Source organism: Meleagris gallopavo, chromosome 6 (genome assembly GCF_905368555.1).
Source record: "Meleagris gallopavo chromosome 6, MGAL_WU_HG_1.1, whole genome shotgun sequence".
Taxonomy (NCBI): Eukaryota; Metazoa; Chordata; class Aves; order Galliformes; family Phasianidae; genus Meleagris; species Meleagris gallopavo.
This window is the reverse complement of record NC_139409.1, coordinates 19,250,562-19,274,138: the sequence shown is the minus strand read 5'-3', so window position 1 is coordinate 19,274,138 and position 23,577 is coordinate 19,250,562. Positions and strand designations below refer to the sequence as shown.

Here is a 23,577-nt window from a genome sequence, read left to right as displayed (position 1 = left end):
ATAAGATGCAGCACAACATGTGACTCAATTTTATTTACAGCTCTGATAGTGCTTCAGGGAAACATCCTGAAACAAACAAAACAAAAACCAGAAGGCAGAAAGGTACATTCTAATTCTCTCCTTAACCTTGAACATACTATCGCTCTCTGAGAATCCTTTCCTGCAACTCCGCAGGACAGCCCCAAAACCTGTCTTGGAGTTCAAGAAACAACTGGACAATGCTCTCATACCTAGGATTAGAATTTGGAGTGGTCTTGTGTGGAACCAGAATTAGTATGATCCTTCTGGTTCTATTCCAGGGTCTCTTCTCAGGATATTCTATTATTCCATGATTTTCAAAGGAGTGAAATATCACTGAAAAATTGCTCTGCCATTAGAAGCAATTGCCCATCTGCTCTATTCCTATCTCATTATCATCATCTTCTACTTCTTCAGAGTAAGCTCTGTGGAGTTGACCACCACAGAGGAGGCCTGAGATGAGAGAAAAAGAAAAGAGGAAGGTGTTTCTTGAGTTGTAATACGAGCCACAGAACTAAAAAAAGAAGGCATGAAACTTCCCATAGCTATTATACATAGTTTTATAACTTCTAATACTAAACTAATATTAATGTACTGTCATATTCCTTCCCTTTCTCCAACAGTATGACTGTGTTTCTCTGAAGAGAGATTATGCTGATATAGGAAAATGGAGCGATGAGTCATGTTATAAATCCAGTGGGTATATATGCCAGAAGAACAGCGGTGAGTTCTGTATCACTAATCCTGGAATTCATAATGACAAAGTTGAAGTTACTTTTCTTTTTAACGTAATTTAGATCACACTTATCTTTTCATAGTTGGTTAGTTATAGACAAAATATCAGTAAAGCTTAAGAGACCATCTTGCATTACAATGTTACTTGGAAATGTTTTGAAGAAAAGAATTTATAAAAGCAAAATGTTTTTATTTAAAATAGTTTAATTAAATAGCTAAAAATCTTAAGCATTTTATTTACAGAAGTTCATAATAATCTAGAAATTACCATAATTGATAAGTAAATTTTGCATTTATCCAAATAAACTTGACAGACAGAGTCGTGAAGATACTAAGCCACAAAGAGAATATTGAAAATGTACAGAGTATGTGTGCTATTTTTGACTCCCTGCTACGTAAAATTCAGTGAATTTACTGATTTGAAGTCCCTGGTGGCTGAAAATGTGTTTATTTAATCTGGAAATTGAATTGTTATTTTGAAGTTATCTGTTATTTATTAAAAAATGAATGAGAAGATATTCCATTCACGTTATCACAGAATTGGCCCAGGTTGGAAGGAACCTCAAGGATCATGAATCTCCGATCCCCCTGCCACAGGCAGGGCCACCAACCTCCCCATTTAATACTAGACCAGGCTGCCCATGGCCCCATCCAATCTGGTCTTGAACACCTCCAGGGATGGAGCATCCACAGCCTCTCTTGGCAGCCTGTTCCAGCACCTCATCACTCTCTCTGTAAAGAACTTCCCCTTGACATCCAACCTAAATCTTCCCTCCTTCAACTTTAAAACCATTTCCCCTTGTCCTGCAGTTATCTACCCTTTCAAAGAGTTGATTCCCCTCCTGTTTGTAGGCTCCCTTTAGGTATTGAAAGGCTGCAATGAGGTCACCCCGCAGCCGCCTTTTCTTCAGGCTGAACAAGCCCAGCTCCCTCAGCCTGTCTTATTAGCAATTAAAAAAGAATTATAAAAAAAAAAAAGAAAATTAGCAATTTTCTAGTACTTCTGTAAATAATAGCGATGTTATTCAGTTGCTCAAGCCAAATGTGTGTCCACCAGATTTGTGTTTGTTCTTCTGTTTGGCATTGTTATTTTTATTCCCACAGATCCTAAACTCTATAAGTCATCTGCAACAGTGTTGGACTTTGCTTTTGACCATTCTGATGGCATTAGTTACTCTGTCACCCATTCTAAGATGAATTGGGAAGAAGCACAACAATCCTGCAAGAGCAATTCCTCAGAACTTGCTAGCATTTTAGACCCATATAGCCAGTCACTACTGTTCTTAATTGCACAGGAATATGGGCAGCCTATGTGGATTGGTCTTAACAGCTACATGGTAAGAGCACGTGCATTACAGACGGTTAAGCTTGCAGGTACAGGTCTTACTGAATGCTCTCATCTTGAAATCTATATAATTTCTGACAGCGTATTTCTTAAAGCAGCACATTATATCAGTGCATTACCTATCTATTATGTTGTTCATCAAAAAGGACTCATACAGAGGAGATTGTAATGAGCTAAGAACTCTAAGGTGCTTTAGCACAAGGAAATAATCCTGCATCCCAGTACTTGACAGTGTTGTGAATGGAGTCATTAAAGGGTCTAAGTGATAAACTGTGAAATCTCCCCCATCATAAACTTAATTTAATCTAATAGGTATACCAGAAATGATATGCAAGGGTATACCCTGCCCTCCTCTCATGTTTTTCTTTACCTCAGATATTTGTGACATGGTATCTCTAGTTGTATATCAGAAATCTATGAATGATCTTTTTTTTTTTTTTTTTAATGTATGTGTTTATGTTCACAAATAATTATCTTAGACAATGACTATTTATGGTTAGCAGTAGAAAAACACAATCCTGAAAAGAACGAAGGGCAAAAATTGCATAAAGGAATCTGTAGTCTATATAATATGGTAATTGCACATACTGAGCAATGAAAGTATTCTTCCCGTTGTAATTTTTCTCATTAAAAATTTAGAATATTATGGGGGAAAAAAATAATCTGTCTTTGAGATGTATGTGCCAATTGTATGATGTAGGAGGATGAACGTTTGGATGGTAGGTGTGTTTTGACATGGTACACTCTTCTACATGAATCACAGTCACGATACCACAACCAAAGTGATAGCAATCAGCATTGCTTATTAAGAACATATCCACCCACAACATGCAGACTTTTTGGGTGGAGATACAACCTTGTCTTACCTAATTCTCAGTTCTTCTGTCTTCACTCATGTTTCTCTCCTCTTTTTTTTTTTTCCCATTCCATATCTCCATACTCAAAAAATATTCTGAATTAATGTTGGATACTTTTTGGATGACTGAAAGAAAAATACTCTGCAATCATATCTGTGTGTAACAGACACTGCATATCTTGTTACAGTTAGCAAGCACAAAAAAGTGGTGATTGTAAGCATTTGAATCCATACTGGTTACATGACAGTCCTCTAAGGAACCTGTGTAGCAGGTTTATGACTTTCAGCATCCTTGAAATTACTGCATGCATTCTGCTTCCAGACCGAGGGCAAGTATCGTTGGATTGACAGATGGAGATTAGTTTACAGCAAGTGGTCCAGCGGGGAACCAAAACAGACATTAGCATGTGTCTACTTAGATACTGATGGAACCTGGAAGACAGCTTCATGCAAGGAGAAACTCTTTTCCATCTGTAAGAAGTCAGATGGTAAGCGATTTAATATGTTTTAGCTAGAGGGTGTGAGGATCTACCAACTGTGCTAATGTAATAAACCACCTTGTTTTATGCACTAGTATATCAGAATACAATAAGCAGCTAAGTAACACATTGTAGTGGAAATGCTAAGTCATGTCCTGAAACAGTGATTGAGCACCTGGTGGGAAGGCAGGGCCAGCCCAGAGGAGCTCAGGTGTATGCATTGCACCTGAGTGATTGGAAGGGATGAGCCAGGATCCACCCCTTCCCAGACCTCATTTAAGGGTTGGCAGTGGAGGTGAGAGCATCTCTTGCCAGAAATTCCTTCCTACCTGAGGCCTTCCAATGGTAAGCAGCTCTTTTTTCTTGTATTTCTGTATTTGTGGGATCTGCGTTTGGGCTCGTTATCATTTGCTGTAGCCAAGGACGTTGCCACCCTGCTATTATCATCCCATTATAGCATTACACACACGTTAAGTGTTGTTGGGAATTCTTTCCAGAAGTAAATAAGTTCATAATAGTCATTACCAGAACCCTAAGAAATCGAGACTGTGAGTACTTATTGATTTCTTAGTCATTCAGAAACTTCATTCCTGCAGTTCTGTACACAGTTTGGGACATCAGAGATTGAAAAGACTGCTATTCAAATAGGATATTCAGATTACTAGAAAACAAGAATTAATAAAGGAGGATTATAATTGAGGTTGTGCAAATGACTAAGAAACAAAATGCTAAGAGAAATGGATTAATTAATTAAAAAATGGTGGGAATAATTTATCTAAATAGATGATCAAATTTAAATATTGAAAACCAACCCTAAAGAAATTGAATTTAATTATTCTTTTATTTGATATGAGTTGGAAAAGGAGTAACAGACAGAAATACGGGGAGAAAAACTTGATTTTAATAAATCCAAAGCTTTTACAAAACATAGGATAAAATACAGAAAACACAAATTAAAAACATGTTAGAGAATTTCTATCACTGGAAATAGCTAAGACTAGCAATGACAAACATCTGTTCCAAATGATGTAATTATATATCAACTTGTCACCTGTGAGCACAAGGACAAAGTACATAACCCACTGAAGAACCTCCTAATTTTACGCTTCAGCTAAATATTCTTGTTTTCTTCAATAGTACGGAAGATATTGAACTATTAGAAAATGTGAAATTGCATGCCAAATCACATCTCGTGATGCTGTAATTTGACTAAAAAAAAAAATCCTTGGAGTTTATATATAATATCCCTTCCACTTCAATATTATGGAAATCTAATTTGAGAGTTGAATGTTCCTTAACAAGGGGAGAAGTAGACTGTGGAAGACTTACAGGAAGAAAATGCAATTTGGCAGAGCATTTAATTTGCTTTCCATCTGCGTTTATCATCTTGTCCAAAATCTTCCTAATGTATCGATCACTGTGGAATTTATTAGGATGCAGTTTAATAAAAAGCTCTGCAAGCAGTGTTAAGAGTTATAACCCTTTCATTCACAACTATAGTTTCTGGTACAAGGTTTTGATCCAGTCAAAAACTGAGGCTGAAGTCAGAAACCACTTATTTTTTTAAGTTTTAACTAATCAGGCAGATATTTAAGCACCAGTTGGATATTTTATTGATTTATTCACGACAAAAATCTTAATTACAGATAATTCATGCTGCTTATACACTAGTGTATCTTCTTAATCACCTTGACAAATAAAAGTAAGTTCTCAAACAAAGCCATACTCAAGCTCTTATTAGAACATGCTTCAGTTCTCTGATGACAAACCCAATATAGGTTTTTTTAATCTTTTCTTACTTGTATAATGGGGGGAAAAAAAAAAAATGGTAGCTTCCAGTACCTATCTCTTACTAGTAACGGCCCCTGCTGAGCCTCCTCACCTTCCTGGAAATTGCCCTGAATCAAAAGGACACAAGTCTTGGATACCTTTCCATGGTCACTGCTACTACTTTGAGGCTGTCAGGAAGAAAAGCTGGTCTCAAGCTCATCAGGAGTGTGCCCGACTAGGTGAGTGTTGTGTTTTAGAAAGACTGAAGATGCAGTGGAATAAAATAATGGGTGATATTGATATGAATGTCTTATATTACTTCAAAACTTCAAATGATGCTTTTATATTGTTTTTTGAAGAAAACAAGATTCATGACATTTCATAATATAATTGATATCTCAATTACCAGGAGAAATATTCTTATCTCAAAAAAAAAAAAAAAAAAGGGTTCCTAGTAGTTTTATGGAAATTGGTAATTGGGGAAAAAAGAAAAACTCTGCTGTCAGCTGTAGTGTGGGGAAAAGAGCTCTATGTGGATTAGGATCAGTGTTTTATTCCACGTCTCAGATTTCTCTTCAGTTTTAACACAGCGTTGCTGTGAAACAGCTTACATTTCAGTGTAAGTAAGGAAACATCCTATGCATCAACATCGTATTTCTGAGTGGTACTTTTTTTAATTGCAAGTAGCCTAGTAGCCAGAAGGAAAAATTGCATTTGAACATTTGTGCATACTGTAGGTTCCTACACTTCTGCAGCACATATACCCATGGCAAAGTCAGGTAGATGACTTTTATGGTGAGCACTACACATGTGTGAACTAGTACTGCTAGGGGGTTTGGAAAATATAACAACTTCTGGATGCAGATTCATACAGTCATCAAGGTTTGAAAAGACCTCCAAGATCATCTAGTCCAACTGAACACCTTCATGATTCAAGTACTGCTAAAATTGCTGCCTAGCCACTGGCAAGTGACAGAGCTGTAGTGACAGGATGTGTGGTGCTGAAAACATCCCACATATTGCTTTCAGCCTACCTGCAGTCTGGAGTGTGGTTGGATCTATCCAAAAGTGTTGAAAGAGCAGTTTGTTTTCTCTAAATTGCAGAAGGCTAAACAAAAAATCCCTGTCGTCTTACTGACTTGTAGCCACACAGATCACTCATGCTCAATATACAATATAGTATTACAGTAACCATAACAAGACTTGTGAATGTTACTTGAATCAGTAATATTTTTCAAATGTTTTTTTACTTAACCTGTAAAAAAAAAAAGGAGACGTGATGTATGCATTAATACTTTTCAGCTGCTGACTTGGTATCTGTAGGAGACTATACTGAAGCAAACTTTCTGGCAGAAACCATTAAGATACTTCATGGAAAATCTCCAAACTTTTGGATAGGGCTAAAGAGAGATGACAGAGGTAATATCTTCATTTTTTTTAATCATGTATTACCATATAATACAAAATTATTATACATTGATAAGAAGAAAGCAAAAATCCATATTAGAAAAGTACATAAAAATCAAATATGTTTATTTCAATGTGTGTTTACATACACTTAGAAGTGTAACAGAAACAATTATCCATGTTAAAATTTGCTGTTTTCCCTGTCACAACCTATTCTATGTCATTGTTTCATACATATACACTTATTTTAAATATCAGAACAATGGGTATGGACAGACAAGTCAGAATTGGATTTTGTCAACTGGCAAGTTGGGGAGCCTACAAACAGGATGCATAAAGACTGTGGAGAAGTATGTGCGTTGACTGGGTTCTGGAACACCAACGTTTGTTCTTTCAGAAAAGGATATATCTGTAAAAAAGCAAAAAGTAAGTAACACTTCTAACGTATTGAAGCTAATAACGTCTCCAAATGTATTTAAATTACACCTTGTAAAACATGTAAAAATGTAAAATATTACAAGCTTATATGTAAAACCAGCAGACAAAAATATCAGCACTCAGTTTCCAAAATACTGAAATCTCAGGGACAGCAGGGTATTCCATGTGGATTCTGACTGCCTCCTCATAAGGCTGCAGCTCCAAGTCCTGTGAAACTGCCATCAGCAGCTCCACGCAGCTCTCAAGAATACTTCAGATACCTATGTTTAACCAAAAGAACAAAGATTTCTCATTTTTTAATAAAAAGATAGTTTTCCTTAGATCTTTCCATCAAATATCACACCATCTAAGTTCAAAAGCAGCAATTTTTGTTTCATTTCAACGGAGTATTTTCTCAAAAAAACGTGTTCTGATGAATGCAATGCAAACTCTATCTGATGTTGGATTTGGTGATTTACTGTCATTGCTCTCCTTTGAGCTGATGGTTTGAGTACTAAGAGTGACATGGGAATCTGTCATCAATCTTTAGCATTGTAAAGTCACATTTAATAAAATGCTGATTGTCTCTGGATGCAAAATGATCACCTGCTAGAAAATTCAAAGGTTTGATAGCTGAATGACACTAAATGAAAGTGGTAAATAAGACCATTCGGTGTTGCAGACTTCATATTTCTGTTCACCTTTCAATTACCTGATAAGTTTAGGAAGTGCAATTACAGTAGAGACTACATCCACAAGGAATGGCTGTCTCCAGCAGAAAGAGGCTAAGTTCACAGATCATATTCAGCTCAATATCCTCATTATACATTTCTAACTTACAAGATCTCCATTCATGAAATGCTTCTGCTTCTGAAAATGCCTAAAAAAGAATACAGATCGTGGGGGCAGTTTCTCAGAAATAAACACGTTTGAAAATACTTTTGGAAGTAACAAATTCAGCAATAATCTCATTTCTTGTTGGTTAATATCAGATGCTCTTAGTAGAATGCTGTGATATTTCTTCTAGAGATTGCATGTGCTTAGTTCTATCTCCCTGAGAGAGCAGGTGGGTTTGGGGTGAATTCTCAGGAATTCTTAGGAATAAAATCCCTTCCCTTTTTTTGACCATTCAGAATAAATATTTTCTTTTCTTTCCGAAAGCTGCAGAAAAGACAGAGATGTTACCAGAAAATATGGGTAAGTAGGCTGACTTTTCAGTGGCAGATGTTCAAATACAGCATGAAAATAATAATATAGTTTCTAAATACTAATTTTGAAAATACCTAAAAATAAAAGTTCAGTAAACTTAATTCATATCTAGAGGCAGGAAATACACGTAATTCTGAATTAAACTCTTTTTTGGTCAAACTTGTCTAATTGTAATTTATTCAGTTGTGTGAATAAAGAAACCCAATGTGTTGAACAGAAAATACACGTGTATTCCATTTTTCTGACTTTTTGTTAAAGAAACTTTGTTTATGAATGGATTGTGAAGTTTCTTAAGATTCAAAGTGCTGATTCTATTTCACTAATTTACAGGACAGAAAATGGAGACAGTGCTTTCTACTGGTATCATATGCCTGTTTGTTTTATTAGCCCTTTTTATAGTTGGAGCTGTAAGTGCAGTTTACTTCTATTTGAGGAACAAAGGACAAAACCAAGTAAGTATTTCAGCCAGAATGAGTGGATCAGAAGCAGCAGTGGATATCCAAGGAAATGACGCACATGCCAACAAATAGTCTGACAAAATACCCCAAAGTTCCAAAAAAACAAAAACCAATCTGTGCAACTGTTAGTCAAATCTTATGGCAGCTTTGTATTTTTCTACTGAAATAATAGTCTTATCCCTTCACAGATATAAAGTTAATGGCTTTATGTAAACATGCACATACACACCTAGATATGTTCTCCAAAATGTTTCAGTTTGTTGTTCAGTATGAAGAGTACACCTGTTTTTCACATAAATCAGTGTGGCTGAGAAGAGTCAGGGCAAACCTATGATGTTTACTATGTGAAATTGTTTATTTAACTCATTTCTCTCTTTGTTTTTGCATACGAAGGAAATAATACTCCTATCTCTTCATAATTTTTCCTGTTGTACTGCTTTGGTGCTATTTAGACTGTGAAGGAAAATGCTGCTTATTTCAGAATTGCGGCTTCATCGTTTATTACAGTATCTTTTCATTAATGTAAAACCTACTACCCTACTTATCTCTGTGAGTTACATATCGTCTCTTTACAAATAAATAAATACATAGATGAAACGTAATTAAAAAGATTCCTATAGAAAGATTCCTGGTCTAACTGAAAAGATTCCTGATCAGAACTTTGGGAACAATTGTCATTTTCTACAACCTTGCACTTTTGGATTATTCTGTAAATATTACAATTTTTCCACAAGGTTCAAATTAATACAAGAGATGATCTTTCTGTTGGGTTTTATTTCAGTAATTATGCTTTCAGAATTTAAAAGAGGCAATATTGATGCCTCCTTTAAAAATCTACACAGCTGTGATAAATAGCTACATTATATTGCATAATGTTATCTCATAATTCATTAACTAACTTTCCACTTTAGAGGAATAAAATCACTTCTATGCTTTTGAAAAAAATTCTTCCATTCCTACTGTAATTTCATTTGTTAACGTACTGCATTAGATTCCCTTTCAGAGATTTTTCAGCTGTATGCAGTAGCAGTGTTTTCTTCCAGGCAGTCAATCATTCTACATGTTTCTCATCCCAGTTGAGTTATGGAAACATCTTGCTCTAAGCTTCTGTGGGGCACCTGGCAAACAGAAGGACTCAGGAAAAGAAGTGTATGAAGAAGCTAGAGCAAAGGAGCTTCTACCAAGTATCTGTAAGGAGAAACAGATGCTCTCTCAGAACTGTGTAAGAACTGTAGTCAGGATTTCCTATGTTTAAGATGACTGATAAAAAAAAAAAATAAAATTCTTATTTAAACAGAATAAGTTGTACATGTGGAATAGGTTTATGCACTAGGATATACGTGTTTTTGTCTGACTGGCTTGAGAACGTATTTGTATTATCCTTATAATTGACCTTTTCTCTAGATAGCTAGTAAATAATAAAGTAAAAATATTATTGTTAGCGACTTAGAATGGAAGTAGCTCCTTGCTTCAGTTGTTTTATCAAGGCATCGCATATTTGGTATCAGATGTTTTTGCCTGAGCTTTCATTTCTTCTCTTATGCACCTCTGTTGGATGGACATACCTTATTCTACAGCTTTGGCTGAGTTTGTAGGGAAGGCTCTCCAATCACAGATATCGAAGGACATATCTGGATTGTAAGACTTTTCCCTTTCTAGTATGTCTGCGTGACTGTACTTAACGAAGAGACGTAGTAAAAACACCCACCACCAAAAACTACAGATTATTTAGAGAGATAAAAACGCAGTGAATCAAAAGTAAATTCTATAATTAATATATAATATATATATAACATATATATAATTATATAATTAATTCAATAATTTGAATGCCTAGGAAAGCATATATAAAATGAAATAAAAACACGTAAGAAAAAATTCCTGAATTGATATAGTAAATCCTATAATCCCATCACTCCTGTGATGAAAAAGGAGTCACAGTTATTCTCAAGAGGAAATAGGAAATAACTGAGGACTTTGGATAAAAATGGAAGGAGAAAAACACCACCTGTTTCCCACTGAGATGACTAAAAATTAAATTGTTTCCGGATACATGCTACAGAAATCTGGGAAGAAACAGTTACGTTTGTCTTTTTGGATGAGTGAAGAGTGCAAGTGCTTTTCCTGTTCTATACTTAAAAGCAGTTCAGGCTGCAGAGTCTTACAGTATTTATGTCCACATCAGACAGCTCTATAAATTAAAATTTTTTTCCCAAAAGAAATAATGCATTTTTAGGAAATGCATGATAGAATGGACTCTTTTTTTTTTTTTTTTTTCCTGTTAAAGTTATTTGCAAGTTTTATTGTCTGTACCCAGTACCCATAAAAACTGTGAGCTCATAGCACAAGGGTTCTAGTGACCAAACTCAGCACCACCTGTGAGCTCCTAGGAAGAATCATGGCTGGAAGCAAGGAGAGCTCAATAATCAGGCTGCTTCGCATGCGAAGCACCAGAGTTATCTTCAGAAAATTATTTGATATAGATTTTTATGTACAACTATTTTGTAGTTGAAGTGAATGTCACATCTGAACAAGAAATGCGTATAATCATAGACTAGGTATAAAATATGTTGTTGATCCCCTGCAAGAAACTGAGAAGCTGCTTGTTCCTGACTCAGAAAAGGGAAAGAGAAAAACATCCTGGGGAGAAAAGCAGTGAAAATGGATGTGGACAGAATGAGCTAGTGCAGCAGTTCTATGTCTACCCAAGGGATTGCAAAGAAGGCCATAGCCCCTGCCCGGAGCTGCTGATGTTAAATAGGTAGTCATCATTACTGGCAGCATGAAACAGCATTGCCACAGTAAGGATGGCATATTCATTCAAGCAAGAACAGTCACTGGGACAGGGATCTGTGTGTCAGGAGTACTCCAATTCCTCTACACCTCTTTTTTGAACTGTTTATTGTTTGAACTGACACCTTACTGAACACCTCATCCATAGTTAGATAAAGGATTATTGCACAAGATTATTGCACACTTGGTAAAACTACATAGGACAGAGTCACTCCTACCAGTGCATTATCTCACTGTCCAAGACAGATGTTTGCCTGTTTCTCTTCAAAAAGACCTGTATATGCTAATCCACTCTCAGTTCAGTGCTTGGGATGTGAAAAAATGCTGCTTATTATGAATATCTCAGTTAAAATTAGCTTTGTCATGGGGAAGAGAAGACATACTGCCCCTGCTGTTAAACATAAGCTTTTATACTGGAGTGTGTGTGTATATGCATGCATAACTGCTCACTTTGCTTTTGTAAATAATTCTTGGTTTTCCTTACCAGTTTTTGAAGGATACCTTCTCTAGAATTACACTGTGATCAATTTGTGGCATGAAAATATCACTCAGCAATAGAAATAGAGAACTCTTAATCTTCTTCTAGCCAAAGGAGAAGTTTTATTTTGTAACTCTGGCTGCAGAAAAGCTGAAATTATATAGTGTTCAAAACATCGGAGTAAAAATAGGGAGACGTGTAGAATTACAACTCAATTGTTGTCTCAGAACTACAGTGGCAGCTTTCTGACAGTTAGTCTTACCAGTTTTCCGTGCTAGTTTGGCTTTACATTTATTGGAACACTTTCTTATATCTAAGACTACTGCTAGATACTACTACTGCTAGATAATGATTGATTCAACTGTTGGTAGAATGATCAATTTTAGTATAGAAAATGCTACCAGAGTAGTATTGCATAACATATGGTTGGTTTTATCTCTATAATAATGTGAAGGGAAGAGCTGTGCCAAACACTGAACACTGAAGAAAGGATGGTATTGTAAATACGGGAGAAGGAATGGTGACTCAGAAACAGCAGCATGTAGTCTGCTTGAGACTTAAGGAAATTACACTGCTTGTAAGTTTTGAAGTTAGAATCAAATGAACATAAAACTGCTGTAATGACGTCAATAAAACGAATCATAGGCAACTCTGATCCCAGTATGCTTATGCTCACGAATAAACAGGAATTGCAGAAACTTTTTTTTTTTTTCTCACTGTATAACAGCTAAAAATATTTAGCATTTTTAAAAACTGATATTCCTTCACAAACAGTTGTTACTACACATTTTAAATAAGCTTCCCCTTGTTCCCTTCTTCTCCACCCAGAACAAATTTTTACAGGGAGGAAAAAATTCAGCAGTTTAAGACTTTTATATGGTATTAAAGATGATCATAACGTTCCTTTCTGGAAAACAGGAAGTTGTCTGAGACATGCTGCAGCTGCTGCATTCTTCACTGCTTTAACATAAGACAAAAACATGCCTACAAAAGAAGAATACAGAAGATGGAGTATACAAATATTGCTGCATGTAATTACTGCAGCTACTCCAGTTATACCATCCAGCAATTTAAATCTTTGCTTCTGCTTTCCTTACAACAATGCTGTAGAGATGTTGTCTTGATTCATTCAAGCAGATTCCTTTTTAAACAAGTTGATCGTTTCAACGTTAGGAAAGAGAAGAAATATGACAAGGAAGAAAAAAAGGCACAAGAGGAAGAAGATGGTATTAAGAGCAGTAATTTCACTTTCCCAGTTACATTCAGCTGAGAGCAGTGGAGACAGATGCACTCATACCTTGCAAGAGGTAGACACAATAGCATCACAGTGAATCATAAGTCTTTGGAGATTGTAAATACAGCACCAAGGATGCCAGGATGATGAAATTTAGCACTCTCCTGCTTGGTATCTTTCAAACAGAAGACTGTTTGAATAAAATGAGTGATCAAACAGTTCATCTTATTTTTTTTTCTTGTTATCAATTATGCATGCAATAATTTTAACTAATTATTTTTTATTCTGCTATCTGTTTACAGTTATTGTCAGGAAACATCAGTGGAACAATTATTTTTGCTGATCTGTATAAACTGCTGTATATAACAGGCTGAATCAATGAAATCAATTCATAAAATGCAAGTTCATTTATTACAATTCTTAAAAAAAAATAAAAAAATTAAATCATCCTTTTGCATATTTTAAACAGTTTTCATTATCTTAATGCCAGGTTAGAAGATCGCTATTTTTTGGTGAACGTGTAGATAAACTCTTGTAAGAAATTTTCAATTTTTACTTCTGCTAAATCTGGACAGACATTATTTTTAATTTATATAGCCACATTTGTCTGTACAGTATCATAGCTCTAGCTATAGATAAATCACAAAAAATGGCCATCAGGGAGTGTATTTTCAGCGCACAGAAAGCAGCCCGATTTGTGCCTTGAAGACTTCCACCGGCTGCTCATAGAGGCTGTGAAGTCTCCAGGCTGGGAGATACTAAAGCTCACGTGGATGCAAATCCAGCCCACGATTCTATAGATGTCAGGAGGAAATTCTTTACGTTGAGGAGGTCAGTGAGGCAATGGTACTGCTGCCCAGAGCTATGGATGCTCCATCCCTGGAGGCAGTCACGGCAAGCTTCAATGGGGCCCTGGGCAGCCTGAGCTGGTGGGGGGCAGCCCTGCCCGCGGCACGGGATGGGTGCTGGGTGGGCTTTAAGGTCCTTACAACCCACGCCATTTGGTGATACAATTCCACGATATCAGAAGCCTGCTTGGCACCAGGGGTGGGCAGATGGCGGCCATGCCAGCAGAGCAAGAGGCAGAATGCCCGAGCAACGGCAGTACCAGGAGAGTGGCCCGACTCGCGGCGGGGCCGCGCCACCGGCCGAGATGGCGGCCGGCGGTGAGCGCCATCTTCCGCGGCAGCCGGCGGCGACACCTAGCGAGCGAGCGACAGGAGCGGCGTCGGAGCGAGCCCAACTTGGGCTCTCAACTTAGTCTTCTCTGCAGTAAACGCTGACAAGAAACGTTGAGGACACCTGTGGCGTGACAGCGGGCTTCCTTCTCTGCCAGGGACTGGTCTGAGCTGTCCCAGCACTCGCTGCCCAGTCGGGCTGCGCTGCGAAGGGCTGCGCCGGGGCGGGCGCGCGGTGCGCCCCGGGCTGCGTCGGGGCCTTGAGCATCGCTGCAGAGCCTTGAGGCACTTAAATGAACTGCAGGGAGACAAGATGAAAAGAGAACTGATTCCGATTTCATAATTAACTTTTTAGCTGGTGAATGAGATAATGTGCTGGTCATCTCTCCAGCTGGAATGCTCTTTTACTGGTCTAATGAGGGTCAAAGGATTTTTTTTTTCTCATAGCTCTTATGCTTGACTTTCAAATAAAGCAAATATAGTAAAATGTTAATTGTTTTCTTCTGCTTTTCTTTTTTCTTCCCTTGCAAGCCCTGTGGGATCACCACTTCAGTATTCCAGGTAGGCATCTGTGCACTATGTGACGAATCAAAAACCATTTGCTCTGCTTCTCCCTCAGTGATAACGGGATAATAATGTGTGCTTATCTCATAGAAGCATGTTAGAGTTCAGTTAATTGCTTTTCGATCTTAAAACTGTAAAGTCCCCAAAATGCCAAGCATATTAACTTCTTAGTAGCATAGAACTGACAGGAATTCTCATGGCTTGATTTCAGAAACTTGTTTACACTCCAAGTTTCTTCCTCTTGAGAATATTTAATGGCCACTTTTATTTCCAACTTTACTTTCTTGTTACTGTCAGGATGAAATTATCTCTCTTTATCGCCATTCTTCCAGTAATTGTCCATTTACTGTCTTTCAGTAAGTGCTCATTTTGTTGCTTTCACATTTTTCCAGACTTTCATTAGGTGCATTTGTTTGCTAATTTTCTGAAAAAATGAAATGGAATTGCACTTAGAGACCATATAACACTGACACATCAGATGTCATCAGTATAGTTGCTTACAGTATTTCTCCATTTTTCCTGTTTTTCTTTCAAACACAGAAGGAAGAAATAGAGGACTTCAGTTACCTGTGAACAGATTTGTCCTATGAACTATTACGACACATACATAAGATTTCTGAAAAAAAAACCTGCTTTTTGAAGTGAAAACTCAGATTAATCGCAAGAACACAAGACCTTGTCAGAAAATGCTGGAGAAACATCACTGTCATAGTGACTGTGTCAGAAAAAAAGCAACCTTGAAGTTACTGTTTGCTCTAGTGCATAATCCGTTCCTGAATAGATCTTCAGTGCCAAAGGAATATAAAGTGACAAATACCATTTCAGTCTGTGAAACAATCTCTGTGTTTCCTGAGCACTAAAAACAGATCTAACTTTCTCAGAGGTAAGCTGAAATTCTCTGAAGTAAATACAGTAAAAGGAGAATTAGGAAATAAATATGATAGTTTATAGAAGAGTAAATGTGGGATTTTTTGTATTACAAAATCATGCCTCACACTCTGCTAGAATTGTAGGGGTCTGGTTTACACGTGGCTAGCATAGTTCATGTGCTATTGCAGATCAGCTAGAAGAAAGCTAATTATGATGTTTAGCAATAACCCAAAATTATACATATTTGTCAAAATTAGAACTTGACTGTGAAGACCTAAAGATTTGTATACTGCTAAGATAACAAAATGGGAACTACAAACACTGCTATGTATGTGGGAAAAATAAAAATATAAAAAAGCATGTGCAGCAACACTTTTTAACTGGGAAAACATTTCTGACAGCCTATTGAAAAGCATTTGGTCAGCCCCTGCAACATTCAAAAAGCACGTAAAATTATTAGGAAAAATGCAGCTGTAATGTGTAGGGCTGTGACTGAAAAAGATACATAGGGTCTAGAAGAGTACAGGAAAAAGTTATCAAAGTAATCAGTTCTGTGATTGATTGGGTTACAGTGCACAATGAGGTTAAATACACTAGGAGTTTTCAGTAATAAGACACAGTGATTATGGGACAAATATTATGGAAGTATAGAAAATCATGAGCATTTTAATTGCCATGGGATAGCACAGTGATAAAAATGGATTTACCGTATCTCTAGACTATAAGTCTGCAAGGATCTGTTGAATATAATTATCCAAGTGTGACCTCTGGCTCTGTAGGGCTATCAGATATGCTTTTCTCTCTTCCATGTATCTGCTGATTTGATTCATTCAAAGGCTTTTTTTTACTGCCTAAAATAATCAACTTTCATTTGCCTGTCCCTGAGGTATTATGAAAGCTTGTAGCAACGTTTAATTTTGCCTTGGAAAAGAAAATATATCTTTGTACAAGAACTTATTTTAATGTGCTTATTTTAATGGTTTTCCTGTATTTGAAGCACAAACCTAAAATGCAATCTCTTTATTTGTATGAAATCATTTGTGGAGCTCAGAACATGAGTAGAAAGTCAACAGACAGGTGTTCTGAAAGATGCTGGGCTTTTGACTTTATTATACTCGAAAGATATTGCTTTGTTATTGGTTCAGGTGACTAGTAAGTATGTAGGGCCATGACACGTTATTTTATTCAAAGAAATGTTTGTATAGCACTAGCAGTGCATGCATTGCAAGGCCAGAAAACATTGTGGTAACTGCCTGTTTTAATCAGAGCCTGGATGTAGTAAAGTTTAACTGAATTAACTCTTGTCAAGCTATTGTTGTACCATATCTCTTAATTATTTTATGAAGAGTTTATGTATTTTCCAACAACTACCAAGCAATAGAAACAAATATTTAATACTCCCCTAACATTGCCTTTTTAGTGTCAGCTTTGTTTCAGAAATATGCTGTCTTGTTTCCTGCAGAATTTCCTTTCTGTGCCCTTTATTGCTTCTCAGTTACCTTAATAACATCCTTTAATCTTTGCCTTTGGGACTAAATAATGAATGTTCAACACCATCTTTACTTTTAAATGATGCTTGAAATGCAGAGCAACATAGTTTATTTCTCCTTCAAATCTAATGATACTTAGAATTCTCAATGCTTAAGCTGTCAAGACTAAGTATAGAGCAACAAATAATGTGTTTCTGCGTAGCAGCCTTTATGGCAGCCATTTAGATATCTCCCCAGTTATTCAGATATGTGTTTTTTGATTAGTTGATCTGCTGATTTTTTTTTTCTTTCCAGTTTTCTGCCAGCTCTGCTGTTTGTCAGGCTTTGCAGGAGAAAGCCAGCTGTCCTGTTAAATTACCAGTCTTCAAGAGGAAGTCAACCTCAGCTTTCTTTTAAATGATAGATAAACCTACACTGCCTGAAATAAAAATAAAAATAAAATTATTAAAAAAAAAACACAACTGTACTCAGTTTCTAGCATCATGAGATGCTCTCATACTGGTGTGGGGATGAGAAATATCTAAAATTTGTCTGTATCATCATAAATATTGTCAGCTCATTGCTTCTGTTTGTTTCCTTTTTCCCCCATTATCTGCAGTTACAGGGCAGTGAGGACCTGAAGAAATGGTTTCTCACTCTTGCTGAATTATATAGAATCACAGAATGGCTTAGATTGGAGGAGATCTTGTTCCAACCCTCCTGTGGGCAGGGTTGCCTACCAGTAGACCAGGCTGCCCAGGATCCCACCCAACATGGCCTTGAATGCTTCCAGAGATGGGGCATCCATAACCTCTCAGAATACCCTGTTCCAGTGCCTCACCACCCTCTGAGTAAAAAATTTCTTCCTAAAATCTAACCTCAATCTCCCCTCTTTTAGTTTAAAGCCATTGCCCCTTGTCACTACTAGACTGTGTAAAAAAATCCTCAAGTATAAAAAGCTCCCCTCAGATACCGTGGAAGGCCACCATGAGGTCTCCCCAGAGCCTTCTCTTCTCCAAGCTAAACAAGCCCAGCTCCCCCAACTGTTTCTCACAGGAGAGGTGCTCCAGCCCTTTGATCATCTTCATGGCCCTCTGGATCCACTTCAACAGCTCCACATCCCTCCTGTACCGAGGCCCTCAGGCCTGAATTCAGTACTCCGGATGGGGCCTTATAAGAGCAGAGTAGAAGCCACTCATCCCATGCCACTGCTTATACTTTTCCTCTTTTCCATCAACCTGGTCAGCAGGTCCTTGTTCAACCATGCCGCTTTACTGCCTCATCTAACTGATTTCTTATTCTGGGGAGTGGAGTGCTTTTGTTCTTCATGCTTCTTTAAAAAAAAACCAACATCTTTGTGGTACCCTCTCTTGCTCTTTGGTTGCTATAGTTTTGCTGCTTGAGAGCTAAAAAAGTAAAGGAACACTGACTGTAGCTGACATAATTACTTTCAAGTCTTACCTTTGTTTGTACACAAGATTGAATTAATAATTACATTGGTTTCTTCTACAGTATAAACATGCCCATATATCTTGTAATGTAGCTTGTCTTTAAGTCCGTTTAAAACAAGAAATCAAAAGTTTCTTTACATCACTTTTTATTTTTCCAGTTTAGCAAAAATAGTTTAAAAATCGCGTTCAGAAGTGAAATGAGACACAGCAATATAAACAAGCCTGTGACCACATACAGCTGCTCCATAAGAAGTTTATATGAAATTCACTTCAGCTAAAAATAGAGACTTGCCTAGAGTAAGCTGTGTTTCTTTGTGCTCCCATTTAGGCTCTGCTCTAGTCAAATGCTCTGTGCTGCACATTATGCAGCGACTGGCAGGAGTGGGGCCTTATGAAAATATGATGGATGAGGTATACTGAATGAATTCAAGTTCAATAATTTGTGAGTACCTAGCCTATGTACTTTATCTGTCTTTCCTGGAGAAAATGTCTCAAGGAATTGAGACATCTGTTGTGATGGATTTTGTATGGCAAATGTCAATCCCAACCAATGAGTTATTTTCTATATTTAAATTGGTTTTAGAAAAGCATAAATTGTACTTAAACAAGCCCTTTTGTCAGTAAAATTCATCACAGTCTTATAAATTCAGCAGAGATTTCAGTAATTCTATCATCTGGGCATGTCCCACAACTTTTTATTAAACAAAACAAACTTGTGGTTAAATAGCTATGGCAACAAATACCTATAATGTTATATTTGACAGATGAGTAACTTGCAGACAAAGAAGTTTGAAGCACTCATTATTTAGTCACACATTTTTATTTTCCTTAGAAGTTGTTTTGATGGTAAACATTAGTCCAATGCTTTGCATTGAATCCATTAAGAAAGTAATTTAGAATTATTGCCAGCCTTAAGCAATCATTACACAAAATTATCATTGCAGTATTTTCTGTGTTCAGTAACTTTGCTCTTTTGTCTTCTCTTTATGTTTATAGTAGAAAAATAATGAGCAGCTAAAAGCGTCACTTTTTCAAGCAAAAAAAACCCCAACAAAGTCAGTTCTCTCAGCTATGGTGAATCTGTTGAAGATATAATTAATACAGAGCTGTAAAGAATAAAATTCTGTCATTATCAGTATTTTTTTTTTGCTGTTGAAAAAGACACATTCAAGTCTGACCAGGGTCATCAGAGCAGTGTTTTGTTGTTGCAGAGGGAATACAAGGAAAATTGCAAAGAAGGGAAATTTTAACAGTCTGCTAGTTTTCATTTTCTACTGGTCTGGATTTTTATGACAGTAGTGAAAACCATGTTGCAGAGAAATGAACTGCAGAACTGCAACGAATTTGTAATTGTGAATAATCATCGGCTCAATTAGCAAATTAAAAATGAAATCTTGGTGTGTTTCAGTAATACTGTTGCAGCTGTCTTCCATATTTGTACAGTCAAACTCTTAATGAATTCTTTGTCTGGGTGAAAACTTTTTATTATGCTGTTCTCATCCTTAATGTTTCACTTATTATCTTTTGTGAAACACCTTTTAATAGCTCCATTCTCCGTTGACTGGATTCTTTATTAAACTGACTGCTTGTGAAGATGTTTTACGCTTAAGATTCTTAGTCCTGGGTTATACAATCGTGGATGAGTTCCCAGTTTGAGTTACAGCCGAGGCCAGAAATACATCATTCAAAAATGCATATTCATGCAAATATTTAAAATAAATGTGATGAGTGCATGTTACTGTCCTCTCCAATCTCCTGACTGTGGGTAAGGCCAGGATTCCACACTGAGCTTCTGCAGACATTTGAAGGTTATAGCCACCCTAAGAGGACCATGAGAATTAAAAGCACAAATGACCATTTTTTTAATGAATCTTTAAAAATTATATCAGTGATTACTCCAGTGCTCCCTTGTCAAACAACAGATTATTTTTATTTTATATGATGGACACAAATACCATTAAGGAAACTAATCTCTTTACATGGGCAAAGGTTATGCTTTTAGGGAGGTGGACAGATGTATACATGGTTGTATACACTCAGATTCACCACCCTAAAGCAGATAGGTGTTACCTAATACTGCCAGCATTTCCACCTGTTCTATCATGTATCATTTACTCTAACACTTCTGCAAATCCCCATATTAAGGCATGTGCCATCTTATGCATGGCCCTGCTTCAAAGGCCCATAGCTCACCCTGCATCCTGGAACTGAATGTACTGTACATGTCAGATCTGCTAGTAAATAGTGTCAGGAATTCATGCTTCTAAATATGAAAATGTAACTCAAGTCCGCGAGGGGTGTACTTGAACACAGCTGGTCTATTCTTATGTTGGCTCAACCCAGAGCAGCTCTTTCCTGAGTTATGTTAATAATCTAAGTAATATATTGGGTATATTACCCTAGCATCATTAGCCAATGGGGTCAGCTAGGATGATTAAGGTAGATGGTAGGATGATGTCTATGCCTGTTCAGTATTTCCTAGCTTGGCTGTTCCTGTTCAGGTATAAACTCAAGGGTCATGGAAAGTATAAGACTAGAATAATGGTATTTCCAAATGACTTGTATGTTAAAAATGCAATACATTGCTAAAAAAGCCAGAAGAAAACAAAAGCAGACTGTGTTGATATGAAGCTAGCTGAAACCTGGAATACAACAGCTTAGAAAGAAAATTACTTCTCTGTAAACAGCTTGAAAATAAACAATTTAATTTGACAGTTTCAGTCTGGGGACATGGCATTTACAAAGCGTACCAAGGATTGTATTTAGCAAGTTAGATATATATTAACAGTGAGCATTTGGAAAAATATGGAGTTCAGGACTGGGGGAGGATTAAGTGCTTTAGTTCTGTCAAGAGAGACACAGGGAAAGAAATAGTTCAAACCAACATCAGTTCCTGAGGAAAACTGGTGAGAGAGAGAATACTGTCAAATCAAACTTATCACTTATCAACTTTAACGTTATCCCATAAAAAGCAACATTTGCACTTAAACTAGGGTGATACATTATTTACATTATATGAAGTCCTGTAGAAAATATCTGGATTATAAATAATTATTTTTACAAAAGTGCTCCGGTAATTTTCCAGTAGGAGGTAGTAGAAACTTTGATTTTTCTGAGATAATTGAGTGTTGTGTGGGATTAATAATAGTTTGCAGATAGTGTGTCCTAAGACATCAACAAAATAGTGTGAATCAAGATTTTCTGCAGGAATGCAGGTTCGTCTACATTAGTGATGAATCCAAATGACATTTATTTGTAGTTGAAATTTGGGTAAGAATTCATCATTTAATTCCTTTGAAATGCTGAACTAGTCACTATTTGAATCTGTATTTAAAGCTTACTCTCATGTCACCAACAAGAGGCAACTCCCTGTAGCTTTCTATTGCAATGAGCAAGCTGTAGGACTGGATTCTTGGAAATAAATGTATGTTTTTTCCAGGCATTGATTTCACTAATCTTAAACTTTAGTATATGTCATACTATATGTATCAACCCGCCTATCTCAAAAATATTTTCCCCATGTTGATTTTTAGAACCAAGTACCTTATGGAATGTGTGAGAGATGGGCAAAAATATTGCAAATTACTGCTTTTATGCATCAGTACAAAAGTTATGATTACTTAAAAAACAACATATTGATTCCAAGAGCTGGAATCAAATGCCTACTACCAGTACTCACTAAGAAATACATGTGCAAATGAAAGCGTTCTGCTAGTTCTTTTAGAAACTAATCAAGAATATTCACTTTCTGCTGCTCATGACTGTGAGTACCTCCAACTTGGTATTTTTGAAGCAGTGGTCTCCATAGTTTTGAAGGACATACAAAGAGAAGTAGAATGATTTTGGAACAGAGAAACAATCTGAATGTAAGGATATCAGTTCTCCTGAGATAAACAGATGGATGCATGTATGCATTAAAAAATGGAAATTGAAAAAAAACAGAGAAGGACAGAGTTACTGGAGATAAACTGTACAAAGAGAATTAGAAAAGTCATGAATTAATTGGTTATTCATGTTTGATTTTGTCTGTTTTTACTGCTTATTATCATTACTTACAATACTTATTGAGAGATAATACTTATCAAGATATTACTATTTAAAGGGCATTGCAGCATATTTAACTGAATCAAAAATTATCTGCTGAAATAGATCAAATTCATTACAAAACAAAATTGAGAATATGTTTCTTCTAAAAATTAAAACTAATATTTACTTTGATAATAGTTTTCATTCACACTAAAAATCCATGTTTTTCAACTGTAGTTGATGGTTGTATGGGAACTGTTGAGTCATGGCCTGAGCCACTGATTGATCACCTGAGGCAAGCACTGAGTCAGCTATGGGAGCACAGGTGAAGGCGATTCAGCTGTGTGACCGAAAGGCGTGGACCTGGCTGCTCCTCTCCTAGACCCCACTTAAGAGCTGACTGGCACAGGGGAAGGATTCCTTTCTGGAGATTGTTCCTTTTGGAATTTTCTACTGCAGGCCTAGGACATAAGTGAGCATTTCATTTTTGATTTTCTCTTTCCACCGTGATAATTTTTCCAACTAAAAGCTTGTAAAATACTATCTCAATGATGCCGCTCTTCTAACCGTACATTTGTTAATTGTACAATGCTACAGACATCTGCATCAGGGATGATTGCTGCAGGCTTTCAACTGTTATACAAGTTATACGTACAATCACTAAGTCTAGACCACAATTCCTCTCCTCCAAAAGCAGTCTTCTAGAATAGGCTAGATAAACTGCCTCTTAGTCTCTTTTCTAGTGATACTATACAGGGAGTCTGGAGTGACAGAAGTGTGACAGCTTTACTGTAAAGTCTGAAGTTTTGTATTTAAAACA

At 36.7% G+C, this 23,577-nt stretch overlaps 1 protein-coding gene and 2 long non-coding RNA genes across 4 annotated transcripts in view; 2 read left to right on the top strand and 1 right to left on the bottom strand.

Moving 5' to 3' along the window:
- LOC100544965 (macrophage mannose receptor 1-like) overlaps window positions 1-9,996 on the top strand; it is a 34,434-nt gene extending 24,438 nt beyond the window's left edge. The window contains exons 22-30 of one of the 2 annotated variants that reach the window (XM_085227315.1): window positions 41-102; window positions 642-741; window positions 1,858-2,090; window positions 3,277-3,442; window positions 5,290-5,442; window positions 6,506-6,622; window positions 6,869-7,036; window positions 8,189-8,224; window positions 8,567-9,996. In XM_085227315.1, the coding sequence (XP_085083441.1) occupies window positions 41-102; window positions 642-741; window positions 1,858-2,090; window positions 3,277-3,442; window positions 5,290-5,442; window positions 6,506-6,622; window positions 6,869-7,036; window positions 8,189-8,224; window positions 8,567-8,766 (1,235 nt within the window). In that variant the 3' untranslated portion in view covers window positions 8,767-9,996. The remainder of the gene's footprint in view (window positions 1-40; window positions 103-641; window positions 742-1,857; window positions 2,091-3,276; window positions 3,443-5,289; window positions 5,443-6,505; window positions 6,623-6,868; window positions 7,037-8,188; window positions 8,225-8,566) is intronic. The other variant, XM_085227314.1, reaches the window with a different exon arrangement.
- A 4,803-nt stretch (window positions 9,997-14,799) lies between these two features.
- On the top strand, window positions 14,800-17,762 carry LOC104911442 (uncharacterized). The gene is made up of 3 exons (XR_793915.4): window positions 14,800-14,938; window positions 15,482-15,824; window positions 17,596-17,762. It is a non-coding gene; the product is annotated as an uncharacterized LOC104911442 (long non-coding RNA).
- The window catches only part of LOC109368202 (uncharacterized), a 58,342-nt gene continuing 49,696 nt past the window's right edge, over window positions 14,932-23,577 (bottom strand). Inside the window, exon 4 of the long non-coding RNA XR_014884222.1 lies at window positions 14,932-15,365. This is a non-coding gene — a long non-coding RNA (uncharacterized LOC109368202). The remainder of the gene's footprint in view (window positions 15,366-23,577) is intronic.